Source organism: Engystomops pustulosus, chromosome 11 (genome assembly GCF_040894005.1).
Source record: "Engystomops pustulosus chromosome 11, aEngPut4.maternal, whole genome shotgun sequence".
Lineage (NCBI taxonomy): Eukaryota > Metazoa > Chordata > Amphibia > Anura > Leptodactylidae > Engystomops > Engystomops pustulosus.
Genome location: NC_092421.1, coordinates 2,957,105 through 2,979,273, shown reverse-complemented (window position 1 = coordinate 2,979,273; position 22,169 = coordinate 2,957,105). Strand labels below are relative to the sequence as shown.

Here is a 22,169-nt window from a genome sequence, read left to right as displayed (position 1 = left end):
GTTCCTGTGTTACCTGACCTCCTCCGTGTTCCTGTGTTACCTGACCTCCTCTGTGTTCCTGTGTTACCTGACCTCCTCCGTGTTCCTGTGTTACCTGACCTCCTCCGTGTTCCTGTGTTACCTGACCTCCTACGTGTTCCTGTGTTACCTGACCTCCTCCGTGTTCCTGTGTTACCTGACCTCCTCTGTGTTCCTGTGTTACCTGACCTCCTCCGTGTTCCTGTGTTACCTGACCTCCTCCGTGTTGCTGTCCTGTGTGCCGTGTTCCTGTACCCATCTGCTTGGACCTCCTGTTGCTGACCCCGGATCGGACTCTGAAGTTGCATCTCTGCCGCCTGCCCTGACCCTGTGCCTCGACTTTGACCTCGAGATTGTCTGCCGTCTCTGTACCTTGACCTCGGCCGCCACTGCAGACAAGTCACGCCTGAGGAACCACCTGGTGGTACCACGCCGCAGCTTGTCTAACCCACTTTGCGGCGGGCTTTGGTGAAAACCGGGTACCACTTAGACTCCGGTCCCAGGTAGTGGCTTGAGTCATCGTCTGCAGTGGTCCAGCGGATCCACACCTGCAATCCTGACAGGTGGTTTAAAGTTGGCAGTTAAGGAACCATTGCCCTGCTTGTCCTTGCTCTGTCGTTTGTCGGGAAATGGAGCGACCTATGGAGTAGCGCCTGGTGCCATGGAAGTTTTCCTTCCTCATTTGTTACACTGATACTTCTCACTATAATGGACAAACACTTTGAATAAGCAGCACCAAGATCTTTGTTTTTACACCTACACCAGAAATAAGGCGGCATCTTCTAGAGGAAAGATTGTTTCATTACTATGTCAGGGGTCATGTTGTGGATCTTGTGATTTATTGTTTGGTACAATGGGTCACATTTACTTACAGAGTCACCGGAGTTCACAGAAAGTGCATTGTCCGTGTATAATGCCAGATTTGGCATCTTCCTGATTCTGGACGGAAAATTCGTAGAACAACCTGATAGGTCAGGGTGAACCTGACTTTCATGTTATACAGTTTGGTTCAAATCGATGCAAATACCTTTCTCTTCTTAGCTACCTCAGTACAATAGGATAGAATCTTATCCCAGAGGGCCAGAGCCGGTACCTGTAAGATCAGGTGGCTTCACTTCATCCACCTCCTCATATTCAGTAGAGGATTGCTGAGACCGTTTACAGCAGCCGCCATCTTAACTGCCCTGCCAAGTGGCAATTTCCCCAGGGCTTTACCGGTCCGTGGTCCCATCCTATACAGGAATTGATCCATACACCTTCTCCTGGTTCAGGGCGAGAACTGGAGGGTGTATAGGGTTATGTTTGGTAAGGGTAGCCGGCTCAGCCAGGTGCCATAACCGGAAGTGCCCCACTTTCGTCATCTTTATGGCTTTCACCTTTCTTATGTTCTTTGTGTTTGATCAAGTAGGTTTCAAATTAATATCACCTTGTCATGCTTTAATACCTTTAAAAAATCAGTGTAAAGAGTCATTGTATGCGGGACACAATTGGGCACATTTACAAAGGGTCCAAATTGCGTTTTTCTGTCGGGTTTCCCGAATATTTCCGTTTTGCACCAAATTGCCCCGGGATTTTGGCGCACACGATCAGATTGTGGTGCATCGCGTCAGCTTTCACATGACGGATTCGGAAAAACTGTGGAATTTTTAAAAAAAATTGTGTCACAAAAATAGCACTCACATACACCAAGACGGAGGAAGTAAACTCCGGTAAACTCTGGCGGACTTCAGTACAGCAGCGACACCTGGTGGACATCAGGCGCACAACCTTAGTGAATCCCGGCAGAACCCAAATCTGCATCGGAGAACGCGCCACTGGATCGCAACTGGACCGGGTAAGTAAATCTGCCCCATTGACGTTTCACTTGATGCCATTTTGGGGACCTTACAACCTTTTGATAACGTCTTGTTCAAATTTTTGTTAAGAAAGTGTTGATTTGAACATTTTTAAACTTCTTTTATTCAGTTTTTGTAGTTCTAGGCAGGCCGTTCACCTTCACTTACTGCAAACTATTTTTTCTCTCTCTTCTCACTTACCAGTTCTGTAAGATCTTGAGCGGAGAGTCCCTTAGAACAAAGTGTATGTGAAAATGTTGGAAGTGAAATTTTCAAGGTGATGAAAAACTGTTTAGATAGACAACAATTCTTTACCACAAGACGATGAGACTCAGGATTTTCAGTTCCATATTTCAGTTGCATTTCTAGTTTAGGTGGAAGTGCCCCGGCCTAGAACAATGTAGCGGATTTCTTCCCGAAACCTGGCAATACATTGTATCTCAGCTATTCTAATAGTAATGTGGAATAGTAACAATCCCACAACTTGTGCCTAGAAACATGACTATATTCTCTCTTCACTATCTCCAGCATTGCTCGCTTTATTTATCAGAGAATATATATAAATATATGAAGATACAAGGTTCAAAAAGTGAACTAACAAGTACAAATGAAGCATTAAATTAGAAGCTAGTTAAACAGATTAGCAGTGCACACACCACAAGTTTACCTTTGAAAACAGTTGCTAACACTCGGCTACTGGTTTCAGTATTTTTGTGGCCTGCTGACTGCAACATAATTTGCGTCTCGGACATACAGCCAAAATATACGGCGGCCAAACTAGAGTCTGTTCTTGTCTAGTTAGTCAGATGGAGAGGGTGCAGAAAGACGTGTAGCATCCCAGCTCTGAACTGATGCACGGAATAGATAACTCCGCCGTCCTAGACAGTGCAGCGCATTGATAGAATAGGACGGGTCAGAATATTAGTGGTGCGTTATGGCTCGCCATGGCTCGCCGTGGCTCGGGTGCTATGCGCTATACTTCTGTATAATCCACTTCACACCTACGCCGACCATTAGCAGGGAAACGCGTTAGTGCACTGTTGTGCCGTGCACACTGAGAATATTGTAACGCGCGGCTTTATAGGATGTTTACACTTGAATGGAAGTCATGAGATACAATTGGGGGGAAGCCCTATCATCGGCTCGGTTCTAGCACTTTAGTAGCTCCTCCAATGGGCCGATATCTTTGGAAGTTTGTGAAGTTGTGTACCGGAGTACACATGTAGATGGTTGGCTGATGCACATTTGGCCCCAGAGGGGGTACCTGAGCCGGTATGTGCACAGAACAAGTGCAAGGCTCCTTCTGGTTATGAGCCTTATTTTTCGTATCATAGTAAATAAAGATTGAGCTTTTAATGTTCCTAGTTACAGGCAGTTATTGCTTCGATTACAAGTTATATGTTCATACAGATAAATGGCCTATACACTGGACAAGGCCTTGGAGTTATGGATTTGGCAGAATATTATAGAAAATGAGGCTGACATGTGACACTCATATTTTATAATAGCGCTGTAAGGTATTGACCGGATAGTGTTTAGATAGATAACATTTCTTTACCACAGGGTTACGTGCAGGATGGGTTCTTTAGGTTCCTTCCTAAGTTGAATTTGTATAGAGTAGGAGCAGGTATATTCTGTAATGTAACACTAGACAAATTCTGTTTCATCCCCTGTGACAATTGGATTTAAAAAATGTTTGTGTTGACAAAGGAACAAGGATTAAAGGGGCGGTTACTTTTCGATAAATCTCTTGCATGTACATGTCCCTGTGTCTTTGCCTTCTGTGAGAGCTTCAGCCTTTCCCTGTTATCTCTACACAACTTCCTATTTCTCACTCCTTCGGTCCGTCCTTAATCTCACTGACAAACACAGGGAGAGGGGAGGGGGAGGGAGCAGGATGACTCCTAATCTCCTGCTGCAGGTCCCTCCTATTTATCAGTGAAGGATCTTTGTTTTCATGTCTATGCAGAGGGCACGGAGAGTCTGCACACAGCAATAAAGGAAGCATCAGGGATGATGAATGAATTGGTTAGCATTCAGGGATTATCATAAAGGCAGTAAAGGCACATAGGCAATTTATGTAAAGGAGTGGCCCACCCATTTACGTTTCAATGAAGACGCCTTTAATTTTATTATTGCAGCCTGGGACTAACATTCAGTACATTACCAGACAGTGGGCACAGGAGTCCCTTTGTAACTAGGGGTTATCTGTAAATCAAGGATTGTAAACCAAGCACACCTACATCCAGGTATGTGCTCCCTCTGGCAGGATCCACTCTTCTTTTAGCTTCTTGTGCGCTGGTTTTTACAAAACAATGTTTTTTATAATTATGCAAATACATGTTAATGGAGCCTAAGTGCCCCTCTTTTGCATAATTTTTTTCTTAAAAAACAAGGACATAAGAAGCTAAAAGAAGAGCAGATCCTGCCAAAGGGGGCACACAGCATTATGTCAGTGGCTTGGTTTACAATCCTTCATCCTGGTGGTAGATTTCCTTTAAGGGAGCGGCTGGACATTGGCTCGCAGACTGCCGTGTACTTATGGGTCTTTACAGATAAATGTCCTATACACTGCACGTTACATGGAAATAAATAAATCTTGTTCGAGTTCACTTATGGGACTTTTTTTAAGCATTGCAACAATTAAAAAAATATAAAGAAAAGAAACATAAATAACTCAAAAACATTTCTCCTCTCACCTGCATAAGTGTTATTTTTTGGTTACAACAGTAGAAAAAAAGAAAGTTTGTCCAGCTCCCAAAAATGTATTAAAAGGATCCACTTTATTAGGAACAATTAATAAGATAAAAACATTAGTAGACGTGAGAAGAAACTGACGCGTTTCGAACCAAGAGGTTCTTAGTCGTAGCCTTATGTGTATGACAAATCACAGAGTATTTAAGCATCAACGAGATAATCATGATTTCCGGTCAACACTAAGGACCAAAAGCAAAAACACATGGTTAGTCATTCAATATAAAGTATTAGATCAGTCTTCTAGTTCAGACCTTGCCGATATCTAGTTTGCAGAATAGAAATCCAGTAAGCTTCACGAGAGCGAAAAGTCCAGCCCCCTCCTCTAAGGGGCGGGGCACGTGTTCTATGGGAATGACAGAGAAGAAACATCACCATGATGCAACTCCCGAAAGTGCTTAGAAAGCCCTGACATGCCGGGGAAAGAGCTGAGCCCCTGCTTGGTGGCCCCAGTAATGCGATCTTATGGTACATCCCACGTACTAGAGATGAGCTGAACCGTAAAAACCTTTTTTTCACTTGTATTTTTTGGTTACTTTGCAAAAAAAAAAACATACAGCTAAAGCAAAAAAATAAGTCAGTAAAATGATGAAAACTTAAAATATTGAAAACTACAAATTTTTGACAAGTTCTGTAAAATTTGAAATTGTTATAAAGAATAACGCCAATCGGACCACGACATCTTCTTATCACTAAGATCAGTACATTTATTACTAACAGTCATAACTTTCCATCTGTGGCACCACCAACTACACTGCTGTCATTTTAAAGGATGGCAGATTCAGGCAATTTGTATCTATTCACTATTGTGTTACTATTCCCCGTTAAAGGTGTAGTTTGTAGCCAAAAGTGATACTTTCATTCCAAACTATGACTTTAATAGCGGTTTTTCTCTGTTCTGTAGTACCTATACAGTGTCCTGGTGTAGTTTTGGAGATGAGATACTCATCTTTAAGAGACACCAAAACTGGGGTCCTAGGTACCACAGATTGAGCACAATGGTAGTCCCACTCTTCCATGATGTATGAGATACTGATAAAGGATTAAGGACCATTTTACAGGGGTCACCTAATATATTTTCCAATGGTCTTAGAGACTAAGACACTGCTCACCTATCCATTTAACCAGGTTCTGTGACTACAGGGGGGATCACTGTGATTACTAGCTACTGGAGGGGGGAATCACTGTTACTATGGCTGCTCTTGTGAGTAGGGCCCTCACTTCCAATTGTTCCATATGTCCAGGCCCAGCGCCAGCACACGGCTAACTCGGGCAAGTGCCGGGGCCCCTGGGTGCTGGAGGGGCCCACTCGGGCCCGCAGATCAATTGTGCCAGTGTCGCTTTAAGACACTTGTACAAATTATCACCATCCGGCTCCTGTACTTTTCTGGCTCTATGCTGCGCTTGTCGGGAGAGGAGCATACAGTAGAGGCAGAATCCAAAACTCACCTTTCCTCGTTCCCCTGAAGCGGCGCTCCGCACTGTATCCATCCGCTCTGAAGCTGGAGCACATTATGATGTCATTGGATCACGTGTTGCCAGCTTCAGATCCGGTGCCTACGGCAGGCACATCCCAAAGGAAGTTGGCGCTGCTCCGGAGAGCGAGGAAAGGTGGGGTTTTTTTCTTTCCCGGAGGGGAGCAGTGTAGCTGGAGGGGGGCAGTGTAACTGGAGGGGGACAGTGTGTCTACAGGGGTAGAGGGGGCAGTGTGTCCACAGGGGTAGGGGGGCAGTGTGGCTACACGGTGTAGTGGGGCAGTGTGGTTACTGGAGGACAGCCTACTAAGGCTCTGTCGCCCAGGGGCCTACTAAAACCTGGAGCCGGCCCTGGATATGTCTGTACTGTGTAATGTGTTATTTCATTTGTATATGTCCCCTATGATTTGTAAAACGCTACGGAATATGATGGCGCTATATATAAATAAAGATAATTATTATTAAAGTTACGAATTATAGCAGTAACAAGAATAATTATATGGTTTGGGGCCACTACAACATATATTAATAACTATATTAATGGGTCGCAGCCTTAGGAAGGGTAATAACCACGGGGTTCATACAATAAGCCATGTTGCTAATGATTCCGTTGCCTTTAGCTTCCTGCAGCGAGTTGCATGGAAATGTATTGACAAAAGCAGATCCTCTCCTCCGTGTGGCCAGGAAAAGGGACAGAAGTAAAAGGGAAATGGTTTTTTGCTAAACAACAGGCATAGTCAGAGGAATAATTGCTGATGGACCTCTCCCACATTTCTCCCGCTACTTTGCTGTCATGACCAAACGTATTCAAAACGGTTTCTTTACAATGGAGTAAAGACACATACACAAAAAACAGTTGTGTTCTAGACGAGCAGCCGGCCAGCACCGAATACTTACTCAGTATGAGGTTTGCCTGACAGGTTTTCTGAACCATTCTTTGCATCATTCTCTTGTTATGCCTTGAGCTCCAGCATAAAATATTAATTAGCACTGTGAGCAGTAAGACAAGAACCATGGCAAAAGGAGAGTATATGAGAATACCCCAAAAATGTGCAAAGTTCATAGCAAAAAGAACTCCACAGAACAAAGCAAATGTAATGAACAAAAGAACAATTATCATACATAGCAGCACTCTGCAAGTGGTAAAACGCAAACAAGAGCGAGTCACGGGAATATCATTGATGTTCTCCATTACTTCCTTGTACACTTTGGTGTCTTCCAGTACAACCTTCAGTGGGTCTGGGACATAGGCGCAGGAATACATCCCCGGCTGCCAATTCTCACTCTCCTCGTTGACAGCAGGTAAAGTCAGAATGTTCTTTCCATTGTACAGTAGTGACGGCTGATAATGGACCAGCGCAGTAGAATGGACCATTTCATCATTGTTTCCCAGGAGGACATCGCATAGTTTTTCAAAGAACTGCTCATCGTCAGCTTCTAGGTAAGTCAGGTGACTAAGCTGAAGAGGTATCGGGCAAGGCCTCAACATTATCGGGACAATTGCTTTATGCAGCATGCAGTCCTGAAATATGGACAACTTGGCTTCAAACAAACACCAGCCGCTGCGTACAAAATCAGGACTTAGAACCATCACAGTCTTTTGGCTGCTTTGGATACACTCAACCATATTATCTATTATTGTCTTCCCGGGGATGAAATCCCGCTCGTGGTAACAGATTTTAAGATTTGGAAGAGTGTTCTCAAGTTTGTTGACAAGACCGGACACCCAGATGGAGTCTCCGCTACTATAGCTGATGAAGATGTGGTATTTGTGACCCTTTTCCAGTGAAGGAACAGAATTCATCATATAAATTATGTATCAACTGACTAAAGTGACGGTTCCTAAAAAGATCCTTTCTTAGGCGCTTCTTCACGGGTTATCCCAATGGACGCGGCTTCAATGTATGTCTGAAAGTCAGTGACTGTATCCAAGGACAAGAGGCCTGACGAAAAAGTAACAGTTCTTGTTATATTATCTGATATTCAAACGTAGCTACATATATACAGAGGCTCATAAAACACATTGTCATAAAGACGTCTCAGGCTGAAAGTAATGATAACATAACCACAGAAAAGTACAGGCTGGTGGGAGTCCAACACCAAGGAGACAGCCACATAGTCAAAAGAAGATAAACAGGTGAAGCAGAAAACAGTCGCTCCATTCCCTTTGGGAGATAAGGGGGCTATACATCACATTCCCATTAATTCATTGACCGGGGTGCTGAGTGTTGGAACCCCATCAATCTGAGGATATGGATAATCACAGCACAATAACATTTCTCTGAAGATTTTATTGAGCCTAAGGAGAAGAACTTATAAAGATAGCTAAAAAAATACTATATAATTACTGTATAAAAGCTATAATAATACCATAGAGACTCTAAAAATAAAGGGCCACATGTATCACTTGTTTTTTCTGTTCTATTTTCATACTGGCGCACCGTTTATTCGCCATTTTTGCGACTAAATGCCAAACTAGTCGCGCAGCAAAAATAAGCAGCTTTTCCCTCATTTATCCTACCAATCTAGATGTTTTGTTGCGGCTAATAATATTCATCACTTGCGACTTTTCATTCAGGCGCAAAAACAATTCAGCCCGATTGTTACTGAGAAGTAACACTGAGCCCCTGTGAAGAGAAGCTCATTCCCAGCAGCAGAGCTCAGCCAAACACTACAGACACTAGTACAGATAATACAGACAATACAGACACTGCAGACACTAGTACAGATAATACAGACATTACATACACTGCAGACACTAGTACAGATCATACAGACACTACATACACTGCAGACACTAGTACAGATAATACAGACATTACATACACTGCAGACACTAGTACAGATAATACAGACATTACATACACTACAGACACTAGTACAGATAATACAGACATTAGATACACTGCAGACACTAGTACAGACATTACATGCACTGCAGACACTAGTACAGATAATACAGACATTACATACACTGCAGACACTAGTACAGATAATACAGACATTACATACACTGCAGACACTAGTACAGATAATACAGACATTACATACACTGCAGACACTAGTACAGACATTACATGCACTGCAGACACTAGTACAGATAATACAGACATTACATACACTGCAGACACTAGTACAGATCATACAGACATTACAGACACTAGTACAGATAATACAGACATTAGATACTCTGCAGACACTAGTACACATAATACAGACATTACATACACTGCAGACACTAGTACAGATCATACAGACATTACAGACACTAGTACAGATAATACAGACATTACAGAAACTGCAGACACTAGTACAGATAATACAGACACTACATACACTGCAGACACTAGTACAGATAATACAGACATTACATACACTACAGACACTAGTACAGATAATACAGACATTAGATACACTGCAGACACTAGTACATATAATACAGACATTACATACACTGCAGACACTAGTACAGATAATACAGACATTACATACACTGCAGACACTAGTACAGATAATACAGACATTACATACACTGCAGACACTAGTACAGATAATACAGACATTACATACACTGCAGACACTAGTACAGATAATACAGACATTACATACACTGCAGACACTAGTACAGATAATACACACATTACATACACTGCAGACACTAGTACAGATAATACACACATTACATACACTGCAGACACTAGTACAGACAATACAGACATTACAGACACTAGTACAGATAATACAGACACTACATACACTGCAGACACTAGAACAGATAATACAGACATTACATACACTGCAGACACTAGTAAAGATAATACAGACATTACATACACTGCAGACACTAGTACAGATAATACAGACACTACATACACTGCAGACACTAGTACAGATAATACAGACACTACATACACTGCAGACACTAGTACAGATAATACAGACATTACATACACTGCAGACACTAGTACAGACATTACATACACTACAGACACTAGTGCAGATAATACAGACATTAGATACACTGCAGACACTAGAACAGATAATACAGACATTACATAAACTGCAGACACTAGTACAGATAATACAGACATTACATACACTGCAGACACTAGTACAGATAATACAGACACTACATACACTGCAGACACTAGTACAGACAATACAGACATTACAGACACTACAGACACTAGTACAGATAATACAGACACTACATACACTGCTAGACACTAGAACAGATAATACAGACATTACATAGACTGCAGGCACTAGTACAGACATTACATACACTGCAGGCACTAGTACAGATAATACAGACATTACAGAAACTACAGACACTAGTACAGACATTACATACACTGCAGACACTAGTACAGATATTAGATACACTACAGACACTAGTACAGATAACACAGACACTACATACACTGCAGACACTAGTACAGATAATACAGACACTACATACGCTGCAGACACTAGTACAGATAATACAGACACTGCAGACACTAGAATAGATAATACAGACACTACATACACTGCAGACACTAGTACAGATAATACACACACTGCAGACACTAGTACAGATAATACAGACACTACATACACTACAGACACTAGTACAGATAATACAGACAATACATACACTGCAGACACTAGTACAGATACTACAGACATTACATACACTGCAGACACTACTACAGATAATACAGACATTAGATACTCTGCAGACACTAGTACAGATAATACAGACACTACATACACTACAGACACTAGTACAGATAATACAGACATTAGATACTCTGCAGACACTAGTACAGATAATACAGACATTACATACACTGCAGACACTAGTACAGATCATACAGACATTACAGACACTAGTACAGACATTACATACACTGCAGACACTAGTACAGATATTAGATACACTACAGACACTAGTACAGATAACACAGACACTACATACACTGCAGACACTAGTACAGATAATACAGACACTACATACGCTGCAGACACTAGTACAGATAATACAGACACTGCAGACACTAGAATAGATAATACAGACACTACATACACTGCAGACACTAGTACAGATAATACACACACTGCAGACACTAGTACAGATAATACAGACACTACATACACTACAGACACTAGTACAGATAATACAGACAATACATACACTGCAGACACTAGTACAGATACTACAGACATTACATACACTGCAGACACTACTACAGATAATACAGACATTAGATACTCTGCAGACACTAGTACAGATAATACAGACACTACATACACTACAGACACTAGTACAGATAATACAGACATTAGATACTCTGCAGACACTAGTACAGATAATACAGACATTACATACACTGCAGACACTAGTACAGATCATACAGACATTACAGACACTAGTACAGATAATACAGACATTACAGACACTGCAGACACTAGTACAGATAATACAGACACTACATACACTGCAGACACTAGTACAGATAATACAGACAGTACATACACTACAGACACTAGTACAGATAATACAGACATTAGATACACTGCAGACACAAGTACATATAATACAGACATTACATACACTGCATACACTAGTACAGACAATACAGACATTACAGACACTACAGACACTAGTACAGATAATACAGACACTACATACACTGCAGACACTAGTACAGATAATACAGACACTACATACACTACAGACACTAGTACAGATAATACACACCCTACATACACTACAGACACTAGTACAGACATTACAGACACTACAGACACTAGTGCAGATAATACAGACATTAGATACACTGCAGACACTAGAACAGATAATAGAGACATTACATACACTGCAGACACTAGTACAGATAATACAGACACTGCAGACACTAGTACAGATAATACAGACACTACATACACTGCAGACACTAGTACAGATAATACAGACAGTACATACACTACAGACACTAGTACAGATAATACAGACACTGCAGACACTAGTACAGATAATACAGACATTACAGACACTAGTACAGATAATACAGACATTACATACACTGCAGACACTAGTACAGATAATACAGACACTACATACACTGCAGACACTAGTACAGATAATACAGACATTACATACACTGCAGACACTAGTACAGATAATACAGACACTGCAGACACTAGTACAGATAATACAGACATTACAGACACTAGTACAGATAATACAGACATTACATACACTGCAGACACTAGTACAGATAATGCAGACACTGCAGACACTAGTACAGATAATACAGACATTACAGACACTAGTACAGATAATACAGACACTACATACACTACAGACACTAGTACAGATAATACAGACACTGCAGACACTAGTACAGATAATACAGACATTACAGACAGGACCTGCAAGGTTCATCACCTTCTATTTACAAAACATTCTGCAGGAGCCTCAGCTCAGAGCAGGACAGGAGAGAAGTTTGCAGAATTTTGCAGACAGGACAGAGAAGTGTCCCCCGTGTAGCAGGATGACCACACTGGTGTCTGAGGAGGATACTGGGCAGAATTACAGGGGGGCAGCAGGAGACCAGCACTGGGGGATCCCCACTAGGAGAAGCCTCTGCTGAGGAGGTCACTGGGTGCAGGGTGTCACACACCTGGGAGCTGCTGAGGAGGTCACTGGGTGCTGGGTGTCACACACCTGGGTGCTGCTGTGAGTGTTATCTTCATTCTGGGCTGTGGGAGAAGCAGAGAAGAGCTTGTAGCAGGATCACATGTAACTGCCCGAATCTAACATTGCGCCTAAACTGCGCCAAAATTGTGCCTAAACTGTGTTAAAGCAAAGTGATTAATAAGAAACAGGAAATTAACAGATTCAAAGATGGTTGTAGCTTGTGATAATTCTGGTGCAACAGTACGCCAGAATTTAGGCGCAACTCCTACACTTAGGCGCACAAAAGTGATAAATGTGGCCAAAGGAGCAACTAACAAGACATGTACTCGCTCATTACCATAAGGTTATTTGAACAGAAGAAATCAATATTAGATCAAGAAGGTGAACTCCGGGGACCTGAGCGGGGAAGCGACACATGCAGGATGTCAGGCGCAGGATCTTAGTGACTCCCCGCACAGCACATTATACACGGACAATGCACTTACATGCACCAGGAAGAAGAATGTGAACTCAGGGGACCTGAGCGGGGAAGTGACACATGCAGGATATCGGGCACACGATCTTAGTGACACCCCGCACAGCGCATTATACACGGACAATGCACTTACATGCACCAGGAAGAAGAAGGTGAACTCCAGGGACCTGAGCGGGGAAGCGACACATGCAGGATATCGGGCGCAGGATCTTAGTGACTCCCCACACAGCGCATTATACACGGACAATGCACTTACATGCACCAGGAAGAAGAAGGTGAACTCCAGAGACCTGAGCGGGGAAGAGACACATGCAGGATATCGGGCGCAGGATCTTAGTGACTCCCGCACAGCGCATTATACACGGACAATGCACTTACATGCACCAGGAAGAAGAAGGTGAACTCCGGGGACCTGAGCGGGGAAGCGACACATGCAGGACATCAGGTGCAGGATCTTAGTGACTCCCCGCACAGCACATTATACACGGACAATGCACTTACATGCACCAGGAAGAAGAAGGTGAACTCTGGGGACCTGAGCGGGGAAGCGACACATGCAGGATATCGGACGCAGGATCTTAGTGACTCCCCGCACAGCGCATTATACACGGACAATGCACTTACATGCACCAGGAAGAAGAAGGTGAACTCCGGGGACCTGAGCGGGGAAGTGACACATGCAGGATATCGGGCGCAGGATCTTAGTGACTCCCCGCACAGCGCATTATACACGGACAATGCACTTACATGCACCAGGAAGAAGAAGGTAAACTCTGGGGACCTGAGCGGGGAAGAGACACATGCAGGATATCGGGTGCAGGATCTTAGTGACTCCCCGCACAGCACATTATACACGGACAATGCACTTACATGCACCAGGAAGAAGAAGGTGAACTCCGGGGACCTGATCGGGGAAGCGACACATGCAGGATATCAGGCGCACGATCTTAGTGACTCCCTGCACAGCGCATTATACACGGACAATGAACTTACATGCACCAGGAAGAAGAAGGTGAACTCCGGGGACCTGAGCGGGGAAGTGACACATGCAGGATATCGGGCGCAGGATCTTAGTGACTCCCCGCACAGCGCATTATACACGGACAATGCACTTACATGCACCAGGAAGAAGAAGGTAAACTCTGGGGACCTGAGCGGGGAAGAGACACATGCAGGATATCGGGTGCAGGATCTTAGTGACTCCCCGCACAGCACATTATACACGGACAATGCACTTACATGCACCAGGAAGAAGAAGGTGAACTCCGGGGACCTGATCGGGGAAGCGACACATGCAGGATATCAGGCGCACGATCTTAGTGACTCCCTGCACAGCGCATTATACACGGACAATGAACTTACATGCACCAGGAAGAAGAAGGTGAACTCCGGGGACCTGAGCGGGGAAGTGACACATGCAGGATATCGGGCGCAGGATCTTAGTGACTCCCCGCACAGCGCATTATACACGGACAATGCACTTACATGCACCAGGAAGAAGAAGGTGAACTCCAGGGACCTGAGCGGGGAAGTGACACATGCAGGATATCGGGCGCAGGATCTTAGTGACTCCCCGCACAGCGCATTATACACGGACAATGCACTTACATGCACCAGGAGGAAGAAGGTGAACTCCGGGGACATTATACACGGACAATGCACTTTTGGAGAACTCCAGCAGACGGGTAAGTAAATGTGCCCCAAAGTGTCAAGTATTTTTTGCTTGCTTCCCCCAAACTCTGATCCTTAGACTATCTATCCTCCACCTTCCAAAGCTTCAAACATAACCTGAACCCTTCTGTTTGGGTTTGCCCCGTCACTTCCTGTCTCTATTAACCCTCCCATATACATTGGAAGCCAATCTTTCACTCAGGATTCTCCTTTCATTTTTTTGTGGGATTTCTATTGTTTTTGTATTTTGTACTTGTATTTGTTCTTGTCTAAATGTAATTTATATGACCCCCTTATTGATACAGCAATTAATGTAATCGTCAGCGTCACAGTGTGTATAAGGGCAGAGCGCATAGACATTCCTTCGCCGGGAGCCCAAGGGGCAGAGAAGAACTTGGAGCCGAGGGGAGAAGAGGAGAAGAGGAGAAGAGGAGTGTCACAGGTAAGTATACAGTTTTTCTTTTTAAGTTCTCTTGGCCACGGCCAGGGATGGGGTGTCCCTCGGACTGGTCTTGTCTTTGACTTGGCGGTTGAGGACCGTGCTCTAGACCTCTATGGATTGGGGGACACGAAATAAAGATCAGACATTTCTTGACTTGCATGATGACGAGTGATGTAATATTTTGCCCTTGCAAACAGTTATATATTGGTAAAACAATGAGAGATCTTAACCTCATGTTTCACGACCATGTGAGATCTATTAGGGATATGGGGCACCAAGACTGATTGAACACAAGAGATCACGTCATAACGCTGACAATAAAAACATTGCACCCCCTTAAAATCAGGTAGTGACCGAGAGTGTCTCCTCCTATTTATTATTACTGACTGCATCACATTTATTACTGACTGCTCCACATTTATTACTGACTGCTCCACATTTATTACTGACTGCACCACATTTATTACTGACTGCTCCACATTTATTACTGACTGCTCCACATTTATTACTGACTGCATCACATTTATTACTGACTGCTCCACATTTATTACTGACTGCTCCACATTTATTACTGACTGCTCCACATTTATTACTGACTGCATCACATTTATTACTGACTGCACCACATTTATTACTGACTGCTCCACATTTATTACTGACTACATCACATTTATTACTGACTGTATCACATTTATTACTGACTGTATCACATTTATTACTGACTGCATCACATTTATTACTGACTGTATCACATTTATTACTGACTGCATCACATTTATTACTGACTGCTCCACATTTATTACTGACTGCACCACATTTATTACTGACTGCATCACATTTATTACTGACTGCATCACATTTATTACTGACTGTATCACATTTATTACTGACTGTATCACATTTATTACTGACTGCATCACATTTATTACTGACTGTATCACATTTATTACTGACTGCATCACATTTATTACTGACTGCTCCACATTTATTACTGACTGCACCACATTTATTACTGACTGCATCACATTTATTACTGACTGCTCCACATTTATTACTGACTGTATCACATTTATTACTGACTGCATCACATTTATTACTGACTACATCACATTTATTACTGACTGCTCCACATTTATTACTGACTGCATCACATTTATTACTGACTGCATCACATTTATTACTGACTACATCACATTTATTACTGACTGCTCCACATTTATTACTGACTGCTCCACATTTATTACTGACTGCATCACATTTATTACTGACTGCTCCACATTTATTACTGACTGCATCACATTTATTACTGACTGTATCACATTTATTACTGACTGCTCCACATTTATTACTGACTGCATCACATTTATTACTGACTGCTCCACATTTATTACTGACTGCATCACATTTATTACTGACTACATCACATTTATTACTGACTGCATCACATTTATTACTGACTGCATCACATTTATTACTGACTGCACCACATTTATTACTGACTGCTCCACATTTATTACTGACTGCTCCACATTTATTACTGACTGCATCACATTTATTACTGACTGTATCACATTTATTACTGACTGCTCCACATTTATTACTGACTACATCACATTTATTACTGACTGCATCACATTTATTACTGACTGCACCACATTTATTACTGACTGCATCACATTTATTACTGACTACACCACATTTATTACTGACTGCACCACATTTATTACTGACTGCTCCACATTTATTACTGACTGCTCCACATTTATTACTGACTGCATCACATTTATTACTGACTGCATCACATTTATTACTGACTGCACCACATTTATTACTGACTGTATCACATTTATTACTGACTGTATCACATTTATTACTGACTGCTCCACATTTATTACTGACTACATCACATTTATTACTGACTGCATCACATTTATTACTGACTGCACCACATTTATTACTGACTGCATCACATTTATTACTGACTACACCACATTTATTACTGACTACACCACATTTATTACTGACTGCATCACATTTATTACTGACAACATCACATTTATTACTGACTGCACCACATTTATTACTGACTGCTCCACATTTATTACTGACTGCACCACATTTATTACTGACTGTATCACATTTATTACTGACTGTATCACATTTATTACTGACTGCTCCACATTTATTACTGACTACATCACATTTATTACTGACTGCATCACATTTATTACTGACTACATCACATTTATTACCGACTGTATCACATTTATTACTGACTGCTCCACATTTATTACTGACTGCATCACATGTATTACTGACTGCTCTACATTTATTACTGACTGCATCACATTTATTACTGACTGCATCACATTTATTACTGACATTTATTACTGACTGCATCACATTTATTACTGACTGCTCCACATTTATAACTGACTGTACCACATTTATTACTGACTGCTCCACATTTATTACTGACTGCATCACATTTGTTACTGACTGCATCACATTTATTACTGACTGCTCCACATTTATTACTGACTGCTCCACATTTATTACTGACTGCTTCACATTTATTACTGACTGCTCCACATTTATTACTGACTGCTCCACATTTATTACTGACTGCATCACATTTATTACTGACTACATCACACTTATTACTGACTGCACCACATTTATTACTGACTACATCACATTTATTACTGACTGCTCCACATTTATTACTGACTGCATCACATTTATTACTGACTGCTCCACATTTATTACTGACTGCTCCACATTTATTACTGACTGCTCCACATTTATTACTGACTGTATCACATTTATTACTGACTGCACCACATTTATTACTGACTGCTCCACATTTATTACTGACTGCTCCACATTTATTACTGACTGCTCCACATTTATTACTGACTGCTCCACATTTATTACTGACTGTATCACATTTATTACTGACTGCATCACATTTATTACTGACTGCACCACATTTATTACTGACTGCTCCACATTTATTACTGACTGCTCCACATTTATTACTGACTGTTCCACATTTATTACTGACTGCATCACATTTATTACTGACTGCTCCACATTTATTACTGACTGTTCCACATTTATTACTGACTGCATCACATTTATTACTGACTGTATCACATTTATTACTGACTGCATCACATTTATTACTGACTGCATCACATTTATTACTGACTGTATCACATTTATTACTGACTACATCACATTTATTACTGACTGTTCCCATTTATTACTGACTGCATCACATTTATTACCGACTGCTCCACATTTATTACTGACTACATCACATTTATTACTGACTGTATCACATTTATTACTGACTGCACCACATTTATTACTGACTGCTCCACATTTATTACTGACTGCTCCACATTTATTACTGACTGCTCCACATTTATTACTGACTGCATCACATTTATTACTGACTACATCACATTTATTACTGACTGCATCACATTTATTACTGACTGCATCACATTTATTACTGACTACATCACATTTATTACTGACTACATCACATTTATTACTGACTACATCACATTTATTACTGACTGCATCACATTTATTACTGACTGCATCACATTTATTACTGACTGCTCCACATTTATTACTGACTGTATCACATTTATTACTGACTGCACCACATTTATTACTGACTGCTCCACATTTATTACTGACTACATCACATTTATTACTGACTGCATCACATTTATTACTGACTGCACCACATTTATTACTGACTGCATCACATTTATTACTGACTGCACCACATTTATTACTGACTGCATCACATTTATTACTGACTGCATCACATTTATTACTGACTGCATCACATTTATTACTGACTGCATCACATTTATTACTGACTGCTCCACATTTATTACTGACTACATCACATTTATTACTGACTGCATCACATTTATTACTGACTGCTCCACATTTATTACTGACTGCATCTTATTTATTACTGACTGCTCCACATTTATTACTGACTGCTCCACATTTATTACTGACTGCACCACATTTATTACTGACTGCTCCACATTTATTACTGACTGCATCACATTTATTACTGACTGCATCACATTTATTACTGACTGTATCACATTTATTACTGACTGCTCCACATTTATTACTGACTACATCACATTTATTACTGACTGTATCACATTTATTACTGACTACATCACATTTATTACTGACTGTATCACATTTATTACTGACTGCTCCACATTTATTACTGACTACATCACATTTATTACTGACTACATCACATTTATTACTGACTGCTCCACATTTATTACTGACTGCATCACATTTATTACTGACTACATCACATTTATTACTGACTGCTCCACATTTATTACTGACTGCATCACATTTATTACTGACTGCTCCACATTTATTACTGACTGCATCACATTTATTACTGACTGCTCCACATTTATTACTGACTGCTCCACATTTATTACTGACTGTTCCACATTTATTACTGACTGCATCACATTTATTACTGACTGCTCCACATTTATTACTGACTGTTCCACATTTATTACTGACTGCATCACATTTATTACTGACTGCTCCACATTTATTACTGACTGCATCACATTTATTACTGACTGCTCCACATTTATTACTGACTGCATCACATTTATTACTGACTGCATCACATTTATTACTGACTGCTCCACATTTATTACTGACTGCTCCACATTTATTACTGACGGTTCCACATTTATTACTGACTGCATCACATTTATTACTGACTGCTCCACATTTATTACTGACTGTTCCACATTTATTACTGACTGCATCACATTTATTACTGACTTCTCCACATTTATTACTGACTGCATCACATTTATTACTGACTGCTCCACATTTATTACTGACTGTTCCACATTTATTACTGACTGCATCACATTTATTACTGACTGTATCACATTTATTACTGACTGCATCACATTTATTACTGACTACATCACATTTATTACTGACTGCTCCACATTTATTACTGACTGCATCACATTTATTACCGACTGCTCCACATTTATTACTGACTGTATCACATTTATTACTGACTGCACCACATTTATTACTGACTGCTCCACATTTATTACTGACTACATCACATTTATTACTGACTGCTCCACATTTATTACTGACTGCTCCACATTTATTACTGACTACATCACATTTATTACTGACTGCATCACATTTATTACTGACTGCACCACATTTATTACTGACTGCTCCACATTTATTACTGACTACATCACATTTATTACTGACTGCACCACATTTATTACTGACTGCTCCACATTTATTACTGACTACATCACATTTATTACTGACTGCTCCACATTTATTACTGACTGCATCACATTTATTAATGACTACACCACATTTATTACTGACTGCTCCACATTTATTACTGACTGCATCACATTTATTACTGACTGTATCACATTTATTACTGACTGTACCACATTTATCACTGACTGCTCCACATTTATTACTGACTGCATCACATTTATTACTGACTGCTCCACATATATTACTGACTGCTCCACATTTATCACTGACTGCTCCACATTTATTACTGACTGCTCCACATTTATTACTGACTACATCACATTTATTACTGAGTGCTCCACATTTATTACTGACTGCACCACATTTATTACTGACTGCTCCACATTTATTACTGACTACATCACATTTATTACTGACTGCTCCACATTTATTACTGACTGCATCACATTTATTACTGACTGCTCCACATTTATTACTGACTACATCACATTTATTACTGACTACATCACATTTATTACTGACTGCTCCACATTTATTACTGACTGCATCACATTTATTACTGACTACACCACATTTATTACTGACTGCTCCACATTTATTACTGACTGCATCACATTTATTACTGACTGTATCACATTTATTACTGACTGTACCACATTTATTACTGACTGCTCCACATTTATTACTGACTGCATCACATTTATTACTGACTGTATCACATTTATTACTGACTGTACCACATTTATCACTGACTGCTCCACATTTATTACTGACTGCATTACATTTATTACTGACTGCTCCACATATATTACTGACTGCTCCACATTTATCACTGACTGCTCCACATTTATTACTGACTGCTCCACATTTATTACTGACTGCTCCACATTTATTACTGACTACATCACATTTATTACTGACTGCTCCACATTTATTACTGACTGCATCACATTTATTACTGACTACACCACATTTATTACTGACTGCTCCACATTTATTACTGACTGCATCACATTTATTACTGACTGTATCACATTTATTACTGACTGTACCACATTTATTACTGACTGCTCCACATTTATTACTGACTGCATCACATTTATTACTGACTGTATCACATTTATTACTGACTGTACCACATTTATCACTGACTGCTCCACATTTATTACTGACTGCATCACATTTATTACTGACTGCTCCACATATATTACTGACTGCTCCACATTTATCACTGACTGCTCCACATTTATTACTGACTGCTCCACATTTATTACTGACTACATCACATTTATTACTGACTGCTCCACATTTATTACTGACTGCATCACATTTATTACTGACTGCTCCACATTTTTTACTGACTGCATCACATTTATTACTGACTGCATCACATTTATTACTGACTGTATCACATTTATTACTGACTGCACCACATTTATTACTGACTGCTCCA

At 40.8% G+C, this 22,169-nt stretch overlaps 1 protein-coding gene across 1 annotated transcript in view; it reads right to left on the bottom strand.

Annotated features, from left to right (window-relative positions):
* Positions 1–4,251: 4,251 nt before the first annotated feature.
* LOC140106001 (uncharacterized) overlaps positions 4,252–22,169 on the bottom strand; it is a 54,284-nt gene continuing 36,366 nt past the window's right edge. Inside the window, exons 2-3 of the mRNA XM_072130146.1 lie at positions 12,754–12,832; positions 4,252–8,025 (exon numbers count right to left, since the gene is read on the bottom strand). Of these exons, the coding sequence (XP_071986247.1) occupies positions 6,699–7,889 (1,191 nt within the window). The 5' untranslated portion in view covers positions 7,890–8,025; positions 12,754–12,832 and the 3' untranslated portion in view covers positions 4,252–6,698. The remainder of the gene's footprint in view (positions 8,026–12,753; positions 12,833–22,169) is intronic.